The sequence below is a fragment of the Cottoperca gobio genome, chromosome 8 (genome assembly GCF_900634415.1).
Source record: "Cottoperca gobio chromosome 8, fCotGob3.1, whole genome shotgun sequence".
Taxonomy (NCBI): Eukaryota; Metazoa; Chordata; class Actinopteri; order Perciformes; family Bovichtidae; genus Cottoperca; species Cottoperca gobio.
The window spans coordinates 3816371-3838819 of NC_041362.1; the positions used below are offsets into that span (position 1 = coordinate 3816371).

The window sequence follows — 22449 nt, forward strand, 5'->3', positions numbered from 1 at the left end:
TGTGTATCTGTGTGCGTTTGTGTGATTGTGAAGAGTATGTGCATACCATTTACTCGCACTAATATCTTGGTGAAGCTCCAAGTCGATGTCAGCATCTAGTGCTATTTCTAACGAAGCAAATATTACAGGCCTGTAAGTTCACATAGGAATATAATTGTTATAGTATTATATATAATTATATATTTTTTGTGATATTTTTTACACAACCATCTACATTGTTTTGCACATCTAACATTAAAACACTTGTAAGATATTAGTCCCCTTTCCTCCTTTTCTCTATTTTTAAGTGTGTTTTCCTTACAATGTATATTTTGCCCTGTTTTGACCTGCTGGTTATTAAATAACTGAACCAGCCTGTTATTAGCGTCAGGTGGGTCATGCACAGCTTATATACAGACATTGTAATTTTTGAAAATTCCTGCAACAGAGTGTGACACACAACTGTCTTGGTGTTTTTAATAATGAAGCTTGCCTTTTCTTTTGTGTTTGAGGCCTCTTTTGCAAATTCAATATTAATAAAAGCATTCTCAATAATATACACAGCCTATAATTTTTCTGTTATTTTGTTCTCATTATTTTCTCAATTTTTATAAAGATTTAATATATGTGACTACATTATTTGTGCGTTTTATTCTAGTCTTTTAATTAAGATTAGGAGAGGCGAACAGCTCTAGTGTTATTAACTCTTGATGACGTCGACACTGCCAGTAACTCAGATGACTTCCAGGCTGGCTGTTCTGTCAACGTGCTCGTCCTCCCTCCGCAGCCAATGAGCGCGCTGGTCTACTCTGCCGCCCATCCGCAGGGAGGGTTGGCCGGCGGGAACAGCGCAGTTGCGACAGCAGTAAACACGACCTTCCTAACCAAGTCCCGCCTCCTCTGCTGATATGCTGCATTCTGATTGGCTACGATAGAAGCAACGACTCGTATTGGCTGTTAGAACTGTCATTCGAGTAGTTTATGAGGTTTGTCTGGCTGGAAAGACTGCAACGAGATGGGCTCGGTGAAAAGGTCTGTCGCGTCGGAGAAGTGTTTCCCGTGCTGGCAAGAAAACCTACACAGTTAACGACCTTTTTCTGTGTCTCTCTCGCTTTTTGTGTGTTCAATTCCTATAACACTCGCCACTGACTGTTGTTGTCAGTGTTTTTTTAGTAGAAAGGGTTGGCGTGGGTTAAACGGAGAAACTTTCCTAAGAAGTAACAACGAGGTAGGTACGCGACCATAACAGCGACTTCTGCTTTATGTAATATAACATGTTTTTGGACTTGTGGCGGGGTGGTTTTCATTATTAAGTTACTGCTAACCACATTAATGCATAGCTAGCCTTGTTAGCTGTAACGCTACGGATCTACTAACAACATTGTGACTAGGTAATAAGTTATTCATGCTGGGGAAGCCATTATGCGTCCTCGGTGTTACATAAGTTATTAAAGTGATAGTGTGTTTTATCTACTTCCAGTTCTCCTAATGGGGCTGATCATACTACAACTTAGACCTAATCTTGTAATATGTTTGTGTTATTTTTAAAAATATATTTAATTATATTTTTTGGCTCATGTGATTTGGGATTGCCTAATTTAATAATGGCAATTATGCACACGTCAGCTGTTGTTAAACAGGACTGAAGAATAGCTCAAACTTCACTAGGATGCATATTTAGAGCCAGTCAAGTTAAGGTCATTGTTGTGTGTTTGCTTTGTGTGTCACGCCCATCTCAATAACATCTGCAGGACAACATGTCTGACACGATGTGGCATCTTGCACTGGGACTCTAACATCAGCAATACATAAGAGATGACCTGCCCACACCTTCACATCATCTTATTTTGATATATATGTCAGAGTTAGACTTCTTAATATATAATCTTTAGTGCAGAGAGGACTCCCAGTGTATCAGATGGGCTATTACACTATAATAAATGATTACTTTTGTTGTCACCTGTGTTTACAGAAGCCATACAATTGATGGTTACTGATGTCTTAGTTTATTTAAAGAAGTGCTTCCTGGAATATCAGTTACACAACTGAAGGAATCACAATGTGCTTTTACAATTAGTGCCTTGTGACTACCAGGAACTTGGACACACAACACACACCTGGCTGGCCTGGCACATTCCTAGCAATTGTTTGAAATAATTGTTAATAATAATAAAACAGTATTGACCCAATACACACTGGGTCAATATTAATCCTGCAGACCCGGGACCAAGCTCTGTAATTCAATACAAAACATGGAAAAGCATGATGAAGGAAGCAGATAATACTTTACTTGATGACCCTGAGATCATTCCACACAACACCAACAATAGAAGGCAGGAAACACTAGCCTACTTCAGATGCAAAATGAAACTAACGTTATTGACGATGACTCAGCTGTTCGATGATGTGATCCTTTTTACGGGTCCATGAAATTCACAGCATGCAGATGCACCTTTTTCACATGTCAGGGAAAGAGGAAGATGGGTCATTGCACGTTTGATGGACACTTTTGGTTATCTCCCTTGATGCTTAAACAAAAAAAACCCTCACACATGATGTCAGCAAGAGTTTTGTTGTAACTGACATTGAACTAGGGGAAATTTTACATATATATATATATATTAGATTGGCGTTGCCCTAAACTGAAAAATGTAATAGATAATGCATTTTCACAATGTGTCGCGAGGACATCACTACTATTATTAACTACACTTGCCAGAATGTATGATATTTTTGCTAATATTAACAATAATAAGCTTATAATGTTCAGTTTGTGTCGACACTGTGGGGGATACAACTTAAAAAGAGTATATAGTAGTTATTGAGGCTGTTGCTAGCTTAGTTTTACATTGGATTGTATAATATTGAGAGGAGTTTATAATGCTTTTTCCCCTCATGTATATAAATGTGTGTGTGCAAAACATTAAGCATACTGACTAATGAATGTAGGGCTTCATCAAGTACAGTGTGAGGGATGCAGGAACTTGAATGCAATGTAGGCACTTGTTTAAACGTTTTGTATGAGCAAGAGCAACATCTTTGCTCCTGGACACAAAGAGTTCCTTGTCGAGAACATGTCTGAGTCATCAGTTAGTCAAGGTTAATAATCAGAGTTTAGAGAAGCATCTGTTCTTGTATCTAAATGTGTTTAGTATAGTGTAATGTCACTGCAACTAACTACAGACTAGGGTGGTAATGCAACAGTATTCAAATGTTATGTAAGAGGCTCGAACGAAGGCTTCAGTTGATCATTTAATACGTTAGAGGAGACAACTGTGTTAGATTTAAAGAGTGTCGGTGTGTTGTACAGTCAGGTTGTTGGTAAGATGAGGAGGCTAACAGAACCTGCAATGTGGACCTGATGGATAACCGTTGTCTCTGCAGGCAGTGAGGATTAATGAAAGTATATTCTTCAAGTTGCATTGAGCTCCTCTGAAAAGAAATGGATAAAGTTCAGTCTCGTATTATGTCGAAAACTGTGGTTTCAAACTGATATCTACAGTATGTGTAAACGGCTAAGAATAAGGAAGTGTGCCGTTAGGGCAAAACCTCAACCAAAGATCAAGTATTCCTATATGCTTAGGGAGTTAACAGCTGTTCGCGTTGCTCTATATTTCTTGGTGGAGGCGCAGTGTTTCGCTGAACAGGAAGTGACTGAATAGGAGGCCTCCCAAGAGCCTGTCTTCATTTTCAGAGAAAAGCCTGACATTTAGCTATTTCTCTTTGGTCAGTGATACATATCAGTCTGTGCCTACTCCTACATGTTCTCTGCCTATTTTACATTCTTACCCCCATTCTGTGTTGTGTAGGTTTGAGGAGGTGTGTGTCAGGATGGCCCAGTGGAACCAGTTACAGCAGCTGGAGACCAGGTATCTGGAGCAGCTCTACCACCTGTACAGTGACAGCTTCCCCATGGAGCTACGACAGTTCCTCGCCCCGTGGATTGAGAGTCAGGACTGGTGAGAAACCATTTAATTGCAGGGCTCTGTAATTAAAGCACATTTAGTTTCTCCCGTCTGCTGAAATGTAGCATTGCGTTGCTTTTATCCTCCACATCCTCCGCAGACTGGCCACTAACCATGATAGCTTCTCATGTAGAAAGTGTTCATTCATGTTTACCTACTTCCTTATCTTGCCCTCTTCTTCCCTCGTGACATCATCGCATGCTCATTCAAAAACAATCTGTACAATTTGTATTAAGTAACAAGAAAGAAATGTCCCCCCCCCAGTCGTCTCCTTCTTGTCGGGCGCAGGATGTTTTGATAAGTTGTGAACCGTTCATCTTTTCGAAAGCTCTTTGAAGGAACTCACAGCACATTCATATCCTGATTATCTTAACCTCTCCTTTTATAAGGGCTTACGCTGCCAACAAGGAGTCCCACGCCACGTTGGTGTTCCACAACCTCCTGGGGGAGATAGACCAGCAGTATAGCCGTTTCCTGCAGGAGAACAATGTCCTCTACCAGCATAACCTGCGCAGGATTAAACAGCATCTGCAGAGCAAGTACTTGGAGAAGCCGATGGACATTGCCCGCATTGTTGCCCGCTGTCTGTGGGAGGAGCAAAGACTCCTGCAGACTGCCACCACTGCTGTGCAGGTAGAGAAGCGCTGCGCTAACCTCGCTGCAGCATTCACATTACATCACGACGCTTCAGTTCCAGGTGCTCTAGCGGTGTATGTTTTGTTCTTTTGCAGGATGGCCAGGCTTCACATCCCACGGGGACGGTAGTGACAGAGAAGCAGCAGATTCTGGAGCACAACCTCCAAGACATCAGGAAGCGGGTGCAGGTTAGTGTCCACTAAGTATTTAAATGCAGTGCAAAGAATCCCGAACAAAACGAGTCTGTCTCGTCACAGATATATAAGTTCTCCATTTGTTCCTCTTCAGGATATGGAACAGAAGATGAAAATGCTTGAGAACTTGCAGGACGACTTTGACTTCAATTACAAGACATTGAAAAGTCAAGGAGGTATATTATAATTGATGTGTTGGAGAACCTTTATTAAAAGTCAACCTTTCTGGTGTACATTTAATGAGTTGTATTTGTTTGCATGTCCAGAGTTGTCCCAGGACCTAAATGGAAATAGCCAAGCAGCTGCTACCAGGCAGAAGATGGCCCAGCTGGAGCAGATGCTGAGCGCCCTGGACCAGCTGAGGAGGGTGTGTGTCTTTTATGGAGAATCATGCCACAGAGGTAACGCTAACTGTTATGACCTCATCGTGCACATGTTTAATGTGTGCTGTGCTTGTTATCTTGTAGCAAATTGTGACAGAGATGGGAGGCTTGTTGACCGCCATGGATTACGTGCAGAAGAACCTGACCGATGAAGAACTAGCAGACTGGAAGAGAAGGCAGCAGATCGCCTGTATCGGAGGTCCACCGAACATCTGCCTGGACCGCCTCGAAACATGGTAACCATGGACGCAAACTTTAAACTATTTCCCAAAGAGACGGTCGCTCACATTAAAGATGAATGAACGATTCATATTTAAAAGCTTATACAAAGTTGCAAAGAGCATTAATGCAGAACTCTGGTAAATGAGCTATACTACCACTAAACAGATTAATAACAGACTCTGGACTCCTCAGGTCACTTTGACGACTAGACGCATGTTTCATTAAGACTTTTAACTTGACCCGGGGATGGTTTCCTCTCCAGGATCACCTCCCTGGCTGAGTCCCAGCTCCAGATTCGTCAGCAGATCAAGAAGCTGGAGGAGCTTCAGCAGAAGGTGTCCTACAAAGGAGACCCCATCATCCAGCACCGGCCCGCCCTGGAGGAGAAGATCGTGGACTTGTTCAGAAACCTGATGAAGAGGTACATCACTAATGATACAGAGCTTTCAGTCGCGGCTCCCGGTCTTCATTTAGCAAACGCAACGGCATCTGAGCCGTCGTCGTTCTCTGGAGGAAGACTGCGAGATGCACTTAAAAGCTGAGAATCATTATTAAAGTGACCTCTGACCTGAGATTCTCTTCCCCATGTGTTGCTGTGAGTGTTTCTCTGAAACGTGATCCCCTCTGTCTTCAGTGCTTTTGTGGTGGAAAGACAGCCATGTATGCCCATGCATCCAGACAGACCTCTGGTCATAAAGACAGGAGTGCAGTTCACAAATAAAGTGAGGTAAGACGCAGGGTTGCAGAAGCCACATATGTTTCTACATGTTAATGGAAAGAGTGCAACATTTTCTATCCTACTACATTTTGTAAACAACATTTTTCTCTTGTTTTCACAGGTTACTGGTAAAGTTTCCTGAACTCAATTACCAGCTGAAAATTAAAGTTTGCATTGACAAGTAAGTTTTTTTAGTTTTTTGTAACTCACTAAGATTTGATTGAGGACTTTAGGAGAAACTGCTTTACTCATTTTAAATGTTTCTTTTTCAGGGAATCTGGGGACGTGGCTGCAATTCGAGGGTACGTCTTTAAGAAGGTGTATTTTCTAACCCTGAGCGTGTACTGTAAACACTTTTAGAAAAGATTCTCACTTTCTGCTGTTCCTTGATTTTCTTAGGTCACGAAAGTTTAATATCCTCGGTACCAACACAAAAGTTATGAACATGGAAGAATCCAACAATGGCAGCCTGTCAGCGGAGTTTAAACACTTGGTGAGTTAAAGAAGCTCTTTCTGCCTGACTGTGATCCAGTCGATCTGCCGTGCAGCACTGACTTCCTGTTTGTTACAGACCCTGAGAGAACAGAGGTGTGGTAATGGTGGCCGGACCAATAGTGACGTAAGTAGTGACATTGTTTGTAGTTGTGATTGAGCTTCATCCGTTAACAGTCCATGCAGCTTGATCTTTGCACAGCAGAGGTTTGAAACATCTGTTTTCTCTAAGGCCTCTCTGATTGTCACCGAGGAGCTCCATCTTATCACTTTTGAGACGGAAGTCTATCATCAAGGCCTGAAGATCGATCTGGAGGTCAGTATGAGTCGGTATCTCTGTATCATGAGCGTTTCCGTATTCTCAGTTTAACTAGAAGTCAACAAAACTTCTTTGACACCCCCATACAAACTAAGTCACCAGTCAAATGAGTCATAACAAAGTCATCCACCTCCAGAGACTCACCTCCTCTGTTTCTAAATGAGCTGTTACTTAAAGTCCTCCCATCCACCCAGTTATTGACCTCACGTTACCCCACTGATGACTGTTTCTGCTCAAGCAAAGTTACATTTGTACAACATTCCCTCCTCTGCGGGTGAGAAACCCGGTTACTTGAATATGCTGACATCAGTCAACAAAGCAAGTGATGACCAAGTTAACTTCATTATGTGTTTTCTCAAACCTCTAACGTGTCAAAACACACCAAGCTGTGTGAATAAGTGTTGTCTTTGAGACAAATGAACAGCATTGTTAGTCAAAAGATGCAACGCTGCTTACTGTTCATTTACTGGCTTGTTCTGTCTGCTGTATTTAACTAGTTAATCCGGTTGTAGTCTTGTGTAATTTGACCGTGATGTGAGAAACTAACCGATTTGTTGGCACACTAAAAAATGCATTTTCAAATGAATAAGACGACCACATGACGAAGTCCTATTACGAGACAACGTACTGGAATAGCAGCAGAAACATTTTTGCATGTCTGCAAGGAATAACAAAACGTTTCCTCCATTTGTGCAGACTCATTCCCTGCCTGTGGTCGTCATTTCCAACATCTGCCAGATGCCCAACGCCTGGGCTTCCATCCTGTGGTACAACATGCTCACTAACCACCAAAAGGTGAGACAGCACCCTCTGGTGGACAGGGGCTGAACTCCACTGGGGAGAATGTTTCCGTGTCACAGTTATTATCTGTTTGGAGTTGGAACGATTATATATATATATATATATATATATATATTTATATATGTTTTAAACTACGTTGGGTGTCTCTGTACAGAATGTGAACTTCTTCACCAAGCCTCCAGTGGGGACGTGGGACCAGGTGGCCGAGGTTCTCAGCTGGCAGTTCTCCTCCACCACCAAGCGAGGCCTGACCATCGAACAGCTCACCACGCTGGCTGAGAAATTACTAGGTGAGGTGTCATGCCTAAAAACGTTTAACCTAAGACTGTGTGTGTGTGTATATATATCTATATTTTATTTGTTATTATTATTATTATTATATATATATATATATATATTACGTATATACTGTATATATTTATTATTATTATTATTATTATTATTATTATCATATCTATATATTATGTATATACTGTATATATTTATATTGATTATTATTATTATATCTATATATTATGTATATACTGTATATATTTATATTGATTATTATATATATAAATTATGTATATACTGTATATATTTATTATTATTGTTATTATTATTATTATTATATCTATATATTATGTATATACTGTATGTATTTATTTTTACTATTATTATTATTATATCTATACATTATGTATATATGTATTATTATTATTATTATTATTATATCTATATATTACGTATATACTGTATATATATTTTTAAAACCTATATTTATTGATTTTGTACTTTTAACACATAACTTAACCTTCCCCAAATTGAACATATGGTTATGTATAAATTAATACTAGTCAAAAACATATCACTTGAAAATAAAAATAGCTAAACATAAGATTGAAAATGACATAGATTTACAATGGGAACAAATTTAATACAAAAATAATTAAGTGCCTCTTTGACAAATTCCAAAAACATTTCCAAAAGTCAGCAGCTATATATATATATATATATATATATACATATATATACATATACACATATATATATATATATATATATATATATATATATATATATACACGTGTATATATATATATACATATACATATATATATATATATATATATATATATATATATATATACACGTATATATATATATACATATACATATATATATATATATATATATATATATAGAGGGGTGAACAACGGCTTATAGTGGACAAAGGGAAGCCATTGTTCTATCTGTTAGACCGAGAACAACAAAGGACAGAGGACTTTGAGGTTTTGGAGAAGAGGAACTCCAAAGTTTTTGAACTTCCTCACATTCCCACAAGCAGCGATATAAAGTACCTTGATGAATATCGTAGCATTGGTCAGGAATATTATTATACTATCACAGGGGTCATGTACGTTCTCATTTCCCATTATATTCTATTCATATCATGATTTGTGTGTCCGTGTCATTAATTAACGTGTGATGTCATTCTGTAATTGTCCATCCAGGGCCATGTGTCAACTACTCTGGCTGTCAGATCACCTGGGCCAAGTTCTGTAAGGTACTGACCTAAAGACCACATATCCTTCAGTCTGCCATCTTCCCATTGTATTGCTTCAATTGTGAGTTATTTTTCTCCTTCCTCTTCCCAGGAAAACATGGCTGGCAAAGGCTTCTCCTTCTGGGTGTGGCTGGACAACATCATTGACCTGGTGAAGAAGTACATCCTGGCACTGTGGAACGAAGGGTGAGAGGTCGTCTCTTTGTTTACGAGACCACGGGGCCTGTTTCACATTATAGAAAGTGTTTCGACGTGCGGTAGTCAACAGTTTTATAATAAACTCAGCATCTAATTGTATGCAATTGTTTGTTTGTTGCAGGTATATCATGGGCTTTATCAGTAAGGAGAGGGAGAGGGCCATTCTTAGTCCGAAACCCCCCGGCACATTTCTGCTGCGCTTCAGTGAAAGCAGCAAGGAGGGCGGCATCACATTTACATGGGTAGAAAAAGACATCAGTGGTGAGTTGTTGGCTCTTCCTCACAATCTCCTCAGGATTCACTTCATTTTCATTTGGGGTTCTGAGCTTCGTCGTGTGTTTCCAGGGAAGACCCAGATGCAGTCAGTGGAGCCCTACACCAAGCAGCAGCTCAACAGCATGTCCTTTGCCGACATCATCATGGGCTACAAGATCATGGATGCCACCAACATCCTCGTTTCGCCCCTCGTGTATCTCTACCCCGACATCCCCAAAGACGAAGCCTTTGGGAAATACTGCAGGCCAGAAACCGCTCCTGAGCCCGAGATGGGAGGAGACTCTACGAACAGTAAGTCGCCGCTTCGTGTAAGAGGAGCAACACATATCGCTGAGTGTGCGTGGGATTTTGTGGTGCTAAATATTTTCTTTTTCCCCGACAGCTATTCAGCCATACCTGAAGACAAAGTTCATCTGCGTTACCCCGTAAGTATCTGTCACCAATGTCACCCGGTGACCTTCACTGATGCCGGTCCTCATTACTACATGTTTACTGAGACAAGAACCAAATGTTGAAAGAACGGAGAACACTTGGAGTCATCGCTGCCGTCACATGGTGCAGAGTTTAGAGCAGATCGCACCTGGCAGCAGGCTGTGTGTTCACCGAGCGTCTCTCACGGGAACTCATATCCATGTTCAATATGCAAAGTGTCCGACTGTATTTGTGTCGAAATAAGAGAGAGTGGGAGACGAGGGTCGGCTTCGCAGAGAGTGCGTTTGATGGTGTGCCGGTTGTGAGGTTCGCTCAGTGAGATCCTGACCTGTCTCCGTAGGTGTCCCTCCGTGTTCATGGACTTGCCGGACAGTGAGCTGCTTGGGAACGGATTCCCAGGGTAGGCTCTCCGAGGGGGGGGGTGGGGGGAAGGTGGCATGAAGGGAGGGCTTTGTGTGTGCATCCTGTCACTTCTGTTGCAGCAGTACCCACACCTACATTATTCCTCTTTGTGTTTGATTTCCAACTCACTACCACATTTCCTGCTCCTGATGCGAGAGCGTCTCCCTGCCAGTCATCGACGTTCTCCTTCGGTTCAGGTCTTCACTATTTGTGTCCTCCATTTGTATGGATCCAACAGTATGTTTGATACGATTGTTTGAGGACAATTGCGAATAGATTTCCGATAATAGTAGTGTTAGTGGAAATATGTTCACAGTTCCATGAGACAGAAGACACTTTCTCGTGTAATAGTTGGTGTATCCGCCCGGTGATTGGGATCTGCTCCGTCCTGGGCCCTTTGCTTCCTCCTTCGGCCTTGTAGTTGACAGAGTTAATACAATTGTACTTTGTTAAACCTGAACCTGTTTGTCCATCAGCCAACTAACAAATATCTGCTGTGACATTAACATCAAGTCAAAGTTAAACATCCTGAGTTAGTGTGCTCAGCCTGGAATAGTATTTAACGTGCTCAACGTCCATCCTCCTTTTAATCTACTGTACTCTCTTTCGGGCATGACTTTGCACACTGACATGACATCTGAATTGTCTTTCTATAAGACTGATGGAGTGACCTTCTCACTCATTAAACCACTGATGTGTGTGTGTGTGAGTGTGTGAACGCGGCTCCATCGCAGCGCTGCAGTCAGAGGGAGGAAGACAAACACTGACGTACACGAGTTAGGATGTTAGTTCATGACGACGTGACCAAGACGTTGTGACTTTAGTCATATTGAAGGTTCTTTTCACCAGCACAAACATTGTGGCAGGAATGTACAAGGTGTCCTCGTTTCTTCTTTGTCTCGTCACAGCACAAACTCTGGAAACACCAGCGACCTGTTCCCCATGTCGCCTCGCACCCTCGACTCCCTCATGCACAATGAAGTCGAGGCTAATCCAGCACATTTGGGTGAGTCAGTCACACACATAGTGCACACACACACACACACACACATTTGTGGTATCAATGGAGACTCATTGACAAAGAACTTGATTAATCATTAATATTATTAGCTTCAATTTGGTTTTCTACTGCAGAGTCCATCACCCTGGACATGGATGTAGCGTCACCAATGTGAAGACGTGTGTCGAGTGTCTTCATTTCCTTCGTTGGGATGGGGTGTTATGTCACGATGGAGGATTACATGATTTATTTTCTCCCTCTGCCTGTACAGTTTGTTTCTTCCTGTGTAAAAACAACGACCTGCTTTCACACCAAAAAGGGGAGAGGGGGGGGGGGCCGGATGATCTGGAAAGATATTCTTTTAAATAGCGTTTCCCCTCATTTAAGTTTTGACTTTCCACACAGTGTGTGAAACCGTTGATTGATACTGACATGTTGTATTTTAAGCAGCTTCCTGCTCCCATCCATTACTTCCCCATCTGCATAGATGTCTTGAGTACTCTTTTAAGTATCTGGAATTATATTTTTTGAGAACATTGTATTTTTGCGTTATTGACTTTTTAAAAAAAATGGTTATGAATTCACATGTTCTTTTCTTTGAATAAGAAAATGTAAGTAGAATCATTGTTGTATAAGCTACGTGGCTACTGTTTGATGCGTTTAATGGTCCTTTGGAAGATGTAACGTCGGATTTGTATCCCAGGCGCTCCACAATAACTTGGTTTCATTTAAAATGGAAATATTTCTTATATTTCTCACATCCATTTGAAGCGTTAACAAAATGCAGACAGAAGAAAAGACAATTAAAGGAATTAAAGACATTTCTGATGTTATTTTCCTGTGAGATTATTTCCCCCTATATGCTGTATAAAACCTGTAAAAGTTGTATTTTGACTCCCACTTAAATACTGTAATTAGTGATCATGTGAATTGCACTTGCTTTTGAAATGAGCGGTTTGTTTTTGTTCTTCCTGAATTCACCTGATCACATGTGTAATGTAAAGCATTTTATGAACAATTTCTTTTCAGACAAACTTGTTATCAAAGTAATGTAATCAGAGTGTACACAGTGAGCAGCGTCGACTTTAACCTTTCATACAGTCGAGTAAACCCCGTTGAGTTGAAGCCACTTCTGTCTGTCATGACATGAAATGTCAAGAAGATTTCTGTAAGATACGCTGTAACTCTTCTTCGTTTGACAATAAAAACAAGTTAGCACTAAAAGGAATCTGTCGGTGCCATTATTGACTCAAAACATTTCATTACTCCAGAAATCAGAACAATCTCCGCACTTGAGATTGACCCGGTCATTTATTACAAAACACTTCAGTGTTTCAACATTTGACTTATGTCTACAGAGTTATGTGCAACGGATCAAACTTCAGGCACTCACACGTAGAGGAGCAGGAGGATCAAATAAGCTTTTATTGCTTTTATAAATCCTTTTTCTTCAAGGGTGAGCACATCGCTATCTTTTGAACTGTTGACGTGTCACAGTAGGAAAAGTACACACGCTAATGATGTAATTAATAATGGCTGAATTCAATTGAACTGCTTCAGAGTCCTGATATTAAGCACATACTAATACTAATAATGCAGCGCACTAGTATGACTTGAATGAAAGCCTTTGTTAATGTAAGTAGTAAATCAACATGTCTGCTGTGAAAGAGACTTTTATTCTTCAGTCATTAACAGCCCACATTTAAGTACTTTGTGGTACAAGTTTTACATCATCATTTCTGTATAATTTAAGGATTTATGTATCAATATGTTCCAGATAGAAAGACAGAGACGATGATGATACCATCACCGTTTTTGAGTTCAGCTCTCACAGAGACACCGGGGGAACTCTAAAACTGATTTAAAAAAACAGCCATCAAGCTCCTCTCCAGTGGAACCAGCTTCCAGTTTGTTCGGGAGGCAGACACACTCTCCACATGAGCAGGCTAAAGACTTTCCTTTTTGATAAAGCTTATAGTTAGGGCTGGCTCAAGTTTGCCCTGGATCAACCCCTAGTTATGCTGCTATAGGCTTAGACTGCCGGGGGACACCTCCCTGCTCTCTTCCTTCTCTTCCTCTCTTCTTCTCCCTCTCTATCTGAATGCATTATGTAAATGTATGTTACTGACTCATCATCCGGGGCATCATCCCCGGAGTGTCTGTGTCTCATGTGGCAGGTTGCCACTGATAAAGTTTACGTCAGGATCAGGAATCGAGGCTGCGCCTGCTGCCCTGGTCCTGCTGGACTCCGGGAAGCCTTATTGACATTTTCCTGGATTCATCCATACTTTCTCTTTTTCAACACAACAATATGTTGTTTATCCTGTACACACAACATCTATTGTACGTCTGTCCGTCCTGGGAGAGGGATCCCTCCTCAGTTGCTCTCCCTGAGGTTTCTTACATTTTTCCCCTTTAATTATGGGGTTTCTTTTAGGAAGTTTTTCCTTGTGCGATGCGAGGGTCTGAGGACAGAGGGTCTAAGGACAGAGGGTCTAAGGACAGAGGGTCTGAGGACAGAGGGTCTAAGGACAGAGGGTCTAAGGACAGAGGGTCTGAGGACAGAGGGTCTGAGGACAGAGGGTCTAAGGACAGAGAGTCTGAAGACAGAGGGTCTAAGGACAGAGGGTCTGAGGACAGAGGGTCTAAGGACAGAGGGTCTAAGGACAGAGGGTCTGAGGGCAGAGGGTCTAAGGACAGAGGGTGTCGTAACCTGTACAGTCTGTAAACACTGAGACAAATGTATAATTTGTGATATTGGGCTCTATAAATACATTTGATTTGATTTGATTTGCATTGCCGCACACTTTATTCTGACGGTAAAGCAAGAGCTGGCAGCATCAGGAAAGAGTTCATAAATGTAAATGTGCTGAAATGCAGCAATGTAGATGGGAACCAGACGATTAACAAAGAGGTAGTCCAAAGATTTAAGACAGGCAATAAAGCCATGTGCGATAAATAAAATGCAAGCAATAAACATTTAATCTTTATGAGGCCCCTGTTGGCTGCAGGCGAAGAGAGCGGCGGTGTAATGCAGGACGGATTGTTTTAGAAATTTGAGTTCATTTGTCGATCTGGAACATTTTTTACATTGAAATAGTGGAAACATTTCATTTGTGGAAGAGTCAAGATAAATACATTAGAGCGGCCCCATTTCTAACTACAGTGGATACAATCAAACCCATGTTTCTTTTTTATTGGTACTTTAAACAAAATGAAAATAAAAAGTCAATAATAAATAAAAATAAGTGTCAAATATGATGATAAGAGTGGGAACCATATGGCAAGTGGGGCCAAAGAATAAATACACAAAATATTGGTTTCTAATTTTTTGAATGTTGCACATATTATTTACAATTGTATTTATTTAGTATTTTATTATTTATATATTAAGATGTGACCTCATTGCACTTCCTTTTGTCTGCTGAAAGAAACCAGCAGTATCTCTCAACAGGAGGCTCCAGCACCCTGACTGGAAACCCCACGTTGCGTTTGTTCAGCTCGACTACATCTTCAGCTGTATCGAGGTGCTGATGTGATCAGCAGCAGTGGTTTCCCATGAGTCCTTTGGAGAGCATGTGACAGCTGATGCAAAGCAGCTAAACAAACAGGCATTAAAGGAGGCAGTCCCTGCATTCCTTGGCCTCTCTCTCTCGTGCTCCTTGTTGGTCTCTGTGATAGGAAGTGAACTCAGTCTGGTTTGAGGAGAGGGTGGAGGGGTGTGGAGATGTACAGCTATTACCGTCAGCTGCTGACTCAGCTGTCTGAGAAAGCAACTGTCACCCTTCAGTTGGCCTGCAGTCAGTCAATCTGGAGGATCGATGAAGCTTCAACAGAGTGCAGTTTGGTGATTGTCTCGAGTGTGTGTGCGAAAATCTAAAATAAGTCTATGCACACCTACAAATGCTAGATAAACTCAATTATTATGAAAAAAAAAAGAAGTTCCCTCTGTCCATGCCCTGATTTTTAATTAAGTTAGTTTTGTACCAGAAGGTGTCGCTGTTCTCCAGATTGAGGGAGACATATTTAGCAGCGACGCACTAGTTGGAGAGACATAGTCGGCCTAAACCGAGCTGTTAGTAACGGTGTGCATCAGAGAACATCAGTGATCTCAGTGTCCGACTGTATTTACCTGCAGCAGTGTCACTCTCAATTCATTTATTAGAAATTAATTAATGTATGATATTGTTGTTGTTGTTGTTGTCATTGTTGTTGTTGTTGTTGTTGTTGTTGTTGTTGTTGTTGTTGTTATTATAGTGATTTTGCTTTATGAATGTATCAGTGAAAGTTGGTTGAATGTGTTTTCCGCACAACATAAAGTCCTTAAAAATCATTGTTCAGATTACTTTGGGCATATCAGACAACGTACACATAAATACAAATAAATAAAAAAATAAAAAATGGTGCTATTTGAGCAGAAAACAAATGACAAGTGTCTATTATTGTTATTATTATTATTATTGTTATTGTTATTATTATTATTATTATTATTATTCATCCTGAATCTGGCGTTAGACTAAAATCATTAATCAACAGCAGGACAGAAATCAACACAAACTGTTTCCAACTCACAGACGCTCAAGACACCGGAAGTGGGCGGTGTGTCACAGAGAGAGGGGGAGAGAGAGAGAGAGAGAGAGAGAGAGAGAGAGCGAGAGAGAGAGAGAGAGAGAGAGAGAGAGAGAGAGAGAGAGAGAGAGAGAGAGAGCGAGAGAGAGAGAGAGAGAGAGAGAGAGAGAGAGAGAGAGAGAGAGAGAAAGAGAGCGAGAGAGAGAGAGAGTGAACTGCTGGAAACTACACGACGGACGGACTGACGGACAGAGAGATTCCTGTTGTAGGTTGCTCACGTCGCTGCAGCCTCTTCCCCGCATTTTATGAAAACGGACAGCGAGAGTTCAGCCGCTCCACAGAGGTGAGTGCGACACTTTGAATGTCTTTGAAACGTGTTTTGTGTGAAGAGGTGACCGTCCTCGTCTCTCGTCCCCCGCGTTGCGAAACAATTCTGACAGCGCTTTGTAAACAAACTGAGTGCGGCAGCAGCGCGGGTCCGTCTGCACGCGCTGGAACCAGCCTGCGCGCACGCATAAAACAATTTCCCGTTTGGATTCTTCTTGTACTTCTTTTCTTCTTTTGTGGTTTTTTTATTAACGCAGTTGAATCAACAGGCAGCTCCCTGCTATAGGTCTACAGTCATGTTTGCACTGTCACTGCTGTAAAGAACTGACTCACTGTCAGTATGGTGTCAGTATGGTATCTCTCTAAGATATATAAGTTCTATAGGGGCGAGCCTCCCTCTCAGCCTGGCAGGACCCTAACAACCTATATGAAGAAGCATTAAGTCTCAGCCGAGGTGAAATAGGATCAAAGATAACCAGCACGCACGCAGTGTTTTCATGCGTTGGCTGTACTAGGAGTTATACAGCTCTCAGGAGTCTAATAATGCTATAATGAGCATGTTTCAGAAGTTTGACAGCCTAACAGGCAGCTTTTGTTCCGACATTCTGGTACATGCATCAAGTGCAGCTTCTTTTAATTGAGGGTTTCCATTTGCTGGAATTGCTTTTACTTCACATTTCAGAGAGAAATCGTGTACTTTGTACTGCTGTAGTTACTTACAGATAAAGACTTGCAGACACACACACGTTCGCAAAAACCAATGCATGACTATAGTTTAAACTACACAGCTGTTTATTAGTTCTTTATTAGTTCCATTAGCTGTAACATAAAACTGGCTGCTGCTTATATTTCAACACATCAACAAGTGCATTTTACTGGTGACACTTCTTCACCTTCTACTAGAACACATTTAGTTTTATTCAAGTAAAATGTATATGTTTCCACCATTGATTTGGAAGTTACAAGAAAAAAAAGCATGAATATTAGAAGTACAAACCACATGAAGTACAATAAAGAGTGCTGAACACCATAAATACATATGTTGTATGGTAATATGGGAAGAAAAAGGTCACATTACCTCACTTCTAGAGCTCCACACAGACACACAATAAGTCTTTATACTGTAGTCATTTTACACTCTAAGAAGAGACGAAGAAGAAATGACTTTCTCTGGCTATAACTGCCAACTCTGTTCATGCACATTCTTACAAAAGCTACATCCTAAATGTAGAGGAGTTGAGTATAACAGGAGTAAAGTTTGGTTATTGCGATCAGGTCTGTGCCATTCATGTTCGCTGTGGTTATTGAGCGTCGCTGTAAAGCAGAGGATGTATTGTTGCTTAACATTGGCTTGTTGATATCTGAAAAAGCATGAAATGATGGTTCATAAAGGTCAACGCAAAGCTGACTGTCGAAGCTGTGACTCACGACTCCTGAATCAAGGAGTATTTGTGCTTACAAACAGAATTGAAATGTCACTGACGCTTTGATGCTGTGTGTGTGTGTGTGTGTGTGTGTGTGTGTGTGTGTAGATGAGCTTACCTGCACCTTCCTGATATGAGTCCTTTGTCATTTTGTTGCCGGCTGAATGCTGAGTTGCACCGATAAGACTTTGTTTGTTTTCCTTTGCACAAACCGCCAACATTTCTTCTACAAACCTACAGTCACGCTGGCATCAACGTTGTCCCCTGTAGCTTCTAATAATTGAGAATAACATGTTGTGATAACACCCTCTGCCCACTGTGATAATGTCCCCCCTTCAGGTTGCCGTGTGAAAGCTATGGATGAGCTCTGAGTCCTTCCCACTTAGCACAGCAATAGGATATGTTAGTTTGCAGACACCTTCCTGTTTGGCTTGGATGTGTTGTTTTTTTTTTTGCAGTGCTGCAATTTTGATAGTTGATTCCTTATTTTGTTTTATATCTTTGGAAATGTTGTACTTTCTGGTTTTGGACGAAGCAATTTGAAGAATTAACCTTTTGACATTTTATGGACTGATTTCTCAGCTTCTTGGCGAATGACTCAAAACTCCTTATCAGTTCTCATTCTATCTCCTCTTGCTCATTTCTACACGTCTACTCTCTAAATCAAAAAAAACTTTTCATTCAAGCTGTAATCTACAGGAAATAACGGCAATAACCGCATGTGCCCTCTGTCGCTGCGGTGCGTGGTGCACAGGAAGGCAGGGTTTTCCCAGGTTCGTGTGAAAACGAGAGTGTTTTGGGTCGGTGTGGGAACACCGTATGCTGGTCAGGCATGACTTGGCTGGCACACTGTGTCCCTGACAGAACGACCCAGATGCTGGAGGAGTATCAGGGGAGATAGGGGAACCCAATGTTTTAAGCCCACTGTGCCATGTGCGCACTGCATGGCTTAAGCTTGTCCGTGCTTCTCACTTTTTCACTCCCCGCCTGGAAGGGCTGATGAGTATTGTAAAAGTAGGAGGAGAGGGGGGACGGGGGTTGGGCTTGTTTGGAGGGACAGCACAGGAGACATGTTCCTCAACATTGAAATCATGAGTAGCTGGAAGTGAGCCTATTAGAGCAGCTGTTTTGATCTGACTGAGCCATGAGTCAAAGGTGTCACAATCACTTATGCCCTAATGAATGTGCCAAGCAAATGCCTCTCCTTGGTCAGAAGGGAGGAGGGTGGACCGATGAAGGGTAACAGGAAGGAGAATCCTGTTGTGAAAATGACCAGGTGAATAATGTAACATGAAAAGACAAACAGGGGGATGAGGGGAGGTTCAGAGTGAAAGAGAAAGGCAAACACATTCAAAGGGAAGTGATCAGGAAGCATGTTGTGACATGCACCCTAACCTCCGCCCCCTTTCAGTTGGGCTAACGCTAATCCACTGGTCACGTGACCCTGAGCTCTTAGGCCAGGATCTGATCCATCTGTCGAACAGCGTTGCTGATTGTTGGCATCCACAGTATGCACGCCTGTCCCGTGATCACAGCCTGCCTGACAAAATACTCAACTTTGATTTCCATCAGTTAGCTGCTCCTGCAGGGTTTGAACTCCGGTTTTCTTTTATCCTCCATCTATCTCTCTCTTAGTCTAACTTCCATTGAATCATTTCTTGTTGAGGGCAGTGAGTAAGTGGGAGGACACTGAGAAGCATGATAAGGCCTCGGGTTATTATCTCAGTGACACAACAAGAATAGCCAGAAGCCCCAAAGGCAGGCTTGCACTAAGCCATATGAAGGAAGTCACAAATCAGGAAAGGAAAGTGTACACTTGAGTTCTCATGAATGGTGTAAGGAGACGTTGGACACGGGTCCGCCCCAGAATAGAATGGATATACAGTGTGTGGTCAGGATGAATCGTTTTCTCATCTTTACACAATACAGCAAGCTTGAACACACAGGAACACAGGAACACACAGGAACACAATGCTGTTGCAACTTGCTGGCCCATAAGGCTCTCGATGCCACACTTTGCATTGATCAGAAGGTTACATGGTTACAAATGCTGACTAAGGTTCAGCGACATAATTACATTTCCCTCTTTTGTTATTTAAATTAAATCTGTTAGAAGTCTTACACGATGTCTCTTGTCCTTTTGGCTTAATCCATGTTGTTACGCTTCGGGAGGGGACACAGCATCCAGCTGAGGGTCAGTAGCTCCGAGGTTGTAAAGCCAGCTTTTTGAGCGACTGGCAAGTTGCCTTCTTTCTTGGGATTCCCCAGAGCAGTTTGGGAATCTGAGGGAAAAAAAGTCCTTTTCCTCCAATACTAGCTTCAGTGTGCTCCCAGCGAGAAACTTAACCCCAGAACTAGTTCAAGAGGACACAGCACACAAACTGTGCCTTGAAGCTCTGAAATATGAACACCATTCAAACGGTTGTTGCTCCACTTGTGTCCTGAGTTTCATTAAATGAGAGTTTAATAAAAAAAAAGGATGGTTTAATGTGCAATCTTGGACGTATTATTGATCTCCGACTTTTTACATAGTGGTTTCGGCTCAAGCTCTTTTTGTGTTTTTATTAATGCCTTTGGGCCCGGGTTATGCACGATCTCTCATGCATGAATGATGTGAACCGTTGGCTTCATCTGTGCCCGAAAGGAAATTGTATCATGGGAAGTCTTGAAAAGAAGGAAATATGGTTTGTTAGTTTACGTTTGGTGAGTGAATGACTTCAACGATCTTCTATCAGGACGTTGTTCTCCAGTGTGTTTACAAAGAATCCATATGCAACAAGGTACAACTGTTAAATAAAAGAGTGTAGACACAGGATTATACTATATATATATTATATTTTTACTTCAGGTGTAGCGACACCTCTAACGTTTATTCAAAACTGTGTTCGCAGAGTGTTATTTCCTCTTTTCACACGGATAGTGTGAGTGGGACCCTACAGAGCCTGACCTTCTGGCCTACTTCTGAAGGCAGTGCAGTTTATCACCCAGGGACTGACCCGGAGGCAGGATTAAGTGCGCTGCCATCTGACAGTGTGTGCCAAGTTAGAGAGGCTCATCTACAGCAACACCGACGCTGTGAAATGAAGTTTAAAGTGTCTCATCGGACCAACAATGTACATTTCACAGCTTTTAGGAAAGTTTCTCAGTGCAGCCAAGTCTCATGCTTTGTGAAAGAAAAGGAAAAACACAGTTCTCTTGTCCTGAAATGCTCCCTCTGAACTATTATAAGCTCTTGAAATGGATTAAGGACTGTGATACTGTTAATGCGATGCATTACTTGGCATGCTCTGCAAACTCCTTTACGTTACTAGAAGTTTGGAGTTCTGCTATTTTAAGCAAAGCCAACACAGTTCAAATGATGTATTGGGTTGAACATGTTTATTGCTGATTTACTGTTGATCCTTCAACCGTCTACGATGGTCCGCCTTTCACATCGTGTGCAGATTATTTCAGGCCATTAGAAGTTGGTGCAAGTTAAATGACCTCTTTGGCAGTGTCGCCTCATTCCTGCCCTCCTCAGCTTCATTTGGTCACAACGCAACACTTATCCTTTAACGAGTCAGCCAATCCTGATGTAACCTAAGGAGGCAACTTCATCCGCCACTGGATTGGGGAGGGGGGCAGACGGGAAAGAACACTTATTATTTTGTTGAACATGATTTTTTTAAATAACTTTTTCCGCTTTTTTATGTCTTATAATGCTTTATATGTGGCCTCCAACACTCAGCAGGGGAGATTAGGACAGGACAGGTCGGGTCAGACAGGTCAGTGTCCAGTCTTAGAGGCTTCAACAGACAGCATTTACAAGCAGGCTGACCAGGAAGACAAATAACAGGAAGGGTTCGATTGCCTTGACAGCATAGATAACATAACAACCTGGCAGTTAAAGTGGAACACTGAAGAGATAGAGGATATTTCCTCAAAAGCCAGACAATAACTGGACTTCTGGTGCAGATACCGACAGACTACACTACAGCCATTTCAAACAAATGGCCACAGGGTCATATAGGGCCACAAACTAATCATGAGCAATAGGCCCTTTTTTTATTGTTATTTTAACATGAGGAAGACGTATTGAAGCTGATTACAGATATCACTTTTTTCAGAAGTACCAGTACTGCTGTTCGGTCTGCAGTGAGACACTTGTGTCTGAGTTGAGCAGGATGAGAGAAATTACGCACGTAGATGTTTCTTCCACTGCCATGTTCAAGCCTATTACAGGCTTACAGCAAATGAGACGGATTGGGAAAGCAATGCATCGCTAATAGACAAATACACACCTGTGCTTGCACGGAGAGGTAGTGGATAATAACGGGTTAAGATGTTATAAGCAGAAAACTAAATTAAATTAAACGATGTCAACAAATGCATCTGGCAATGCACAAGTATCAGGAGGGACAACATAAACTATTTAGCTCAGTGTGTGTGTGTGTGTGTGTGTGTGTGTGTGTGTGTGTGTGTGTGTGTGTGTGTGTGTGTGTGTGTGTGTGTGTGTGTGTGTGTGTGTGTGTGTGTGTGTGTGTGTGTGTGTGTGTGTGTGTGTGTGTGTGTGTGTGTGACATGTAT

General features: G+C 41.6%; 2 protein-coding genes across 9 annotated transcripts in view; both read left to right on the forward strand.

Annotated features, from left to right (window-relative positions):
* Positions 1 to 970: 970 nt before the first annotated feature.
* stat3 (signal transducer and activator of transcription 3 (acute-phase response factor)) lies at positions 971 to 12791 on the forward strand. 5 transcript variants are annotated; one of them, XM_029437737.1, is made up of 24 exons: positions 971 to 1211; positions 3789 to 3938; positions 4334 to 4577; positions 4676 to 4768; positions 4869 to 4950; positions 5041 to 5141; positions 5242 to 5393; positions 5642 to 5800; positions 6014 to 6106; positions 6219 to 6278; positions 6370 to 6399; positions 6497 to 6590; positions 6669 to 6716; positions 6822 to 6905; positions 7605 to 7703; positions 7864 to 7999; positions 9203 to 9255; positions 9347 to 9441; positions 9575 to 9714; positions 9799 to 10020; positions 10112 to 10154; positions 10502 to 10561; positions 11472 to 11569; positions 11674 to 12791. In XM_029437737.1, exons 2-24 carry the CDS (start codon positions 3811 to 3813, stop codon positions 11736 to 11738), a joined length of 2379 nt encoding a protein of 792 aa, XP_029293597.1. In that variant the 5' UTR covers positions 971 to 1211; positions 3789 to 3810; the 3' UTR covers positions 11739 to 12791. The 5 variants fall into 5 exon arrangements, with proteins under 5 accessions (XP_029293597.1, XP_029293596.1, XP_029293598.1 ...); XM_029437736.1 differs by having other exon boundaries at positions 971 to 1207; XM_029437738.1 differs by having other exon boundaries at positions 971 to 1207; positions 11698 to 12791.
* A 3529-nt stretch (positions 12792 to 16320) lies between these two features.
* The window catches only part of stat5a (signal transducer and activator of transcription 5a), a 43988-nt gene continuing 37859 nt past the window's right edge, over positions 16321 to 22449 (forward strand). For 3 of the 4 annotated variants that reach the window (XM_029437733.1, XM_029437735.1, XM_029437734.1), the window contains exon 1: positions 16348 to 16475. Coding sequence is in view for 1 of the 4 variants with exons in the window: in XM_029437732.1 (XP_029293592.1) it covers positions 16438 to 16475 (38 nt within the window). In the remaining 3 variants the exon portion in view is untranslated. Of the gene's footprint in view, positions 16476 to 22449 lie in introns of all 4 variants that reach the window. The other variant, XM_029437732.1, reaches the window with a different exon arrangement.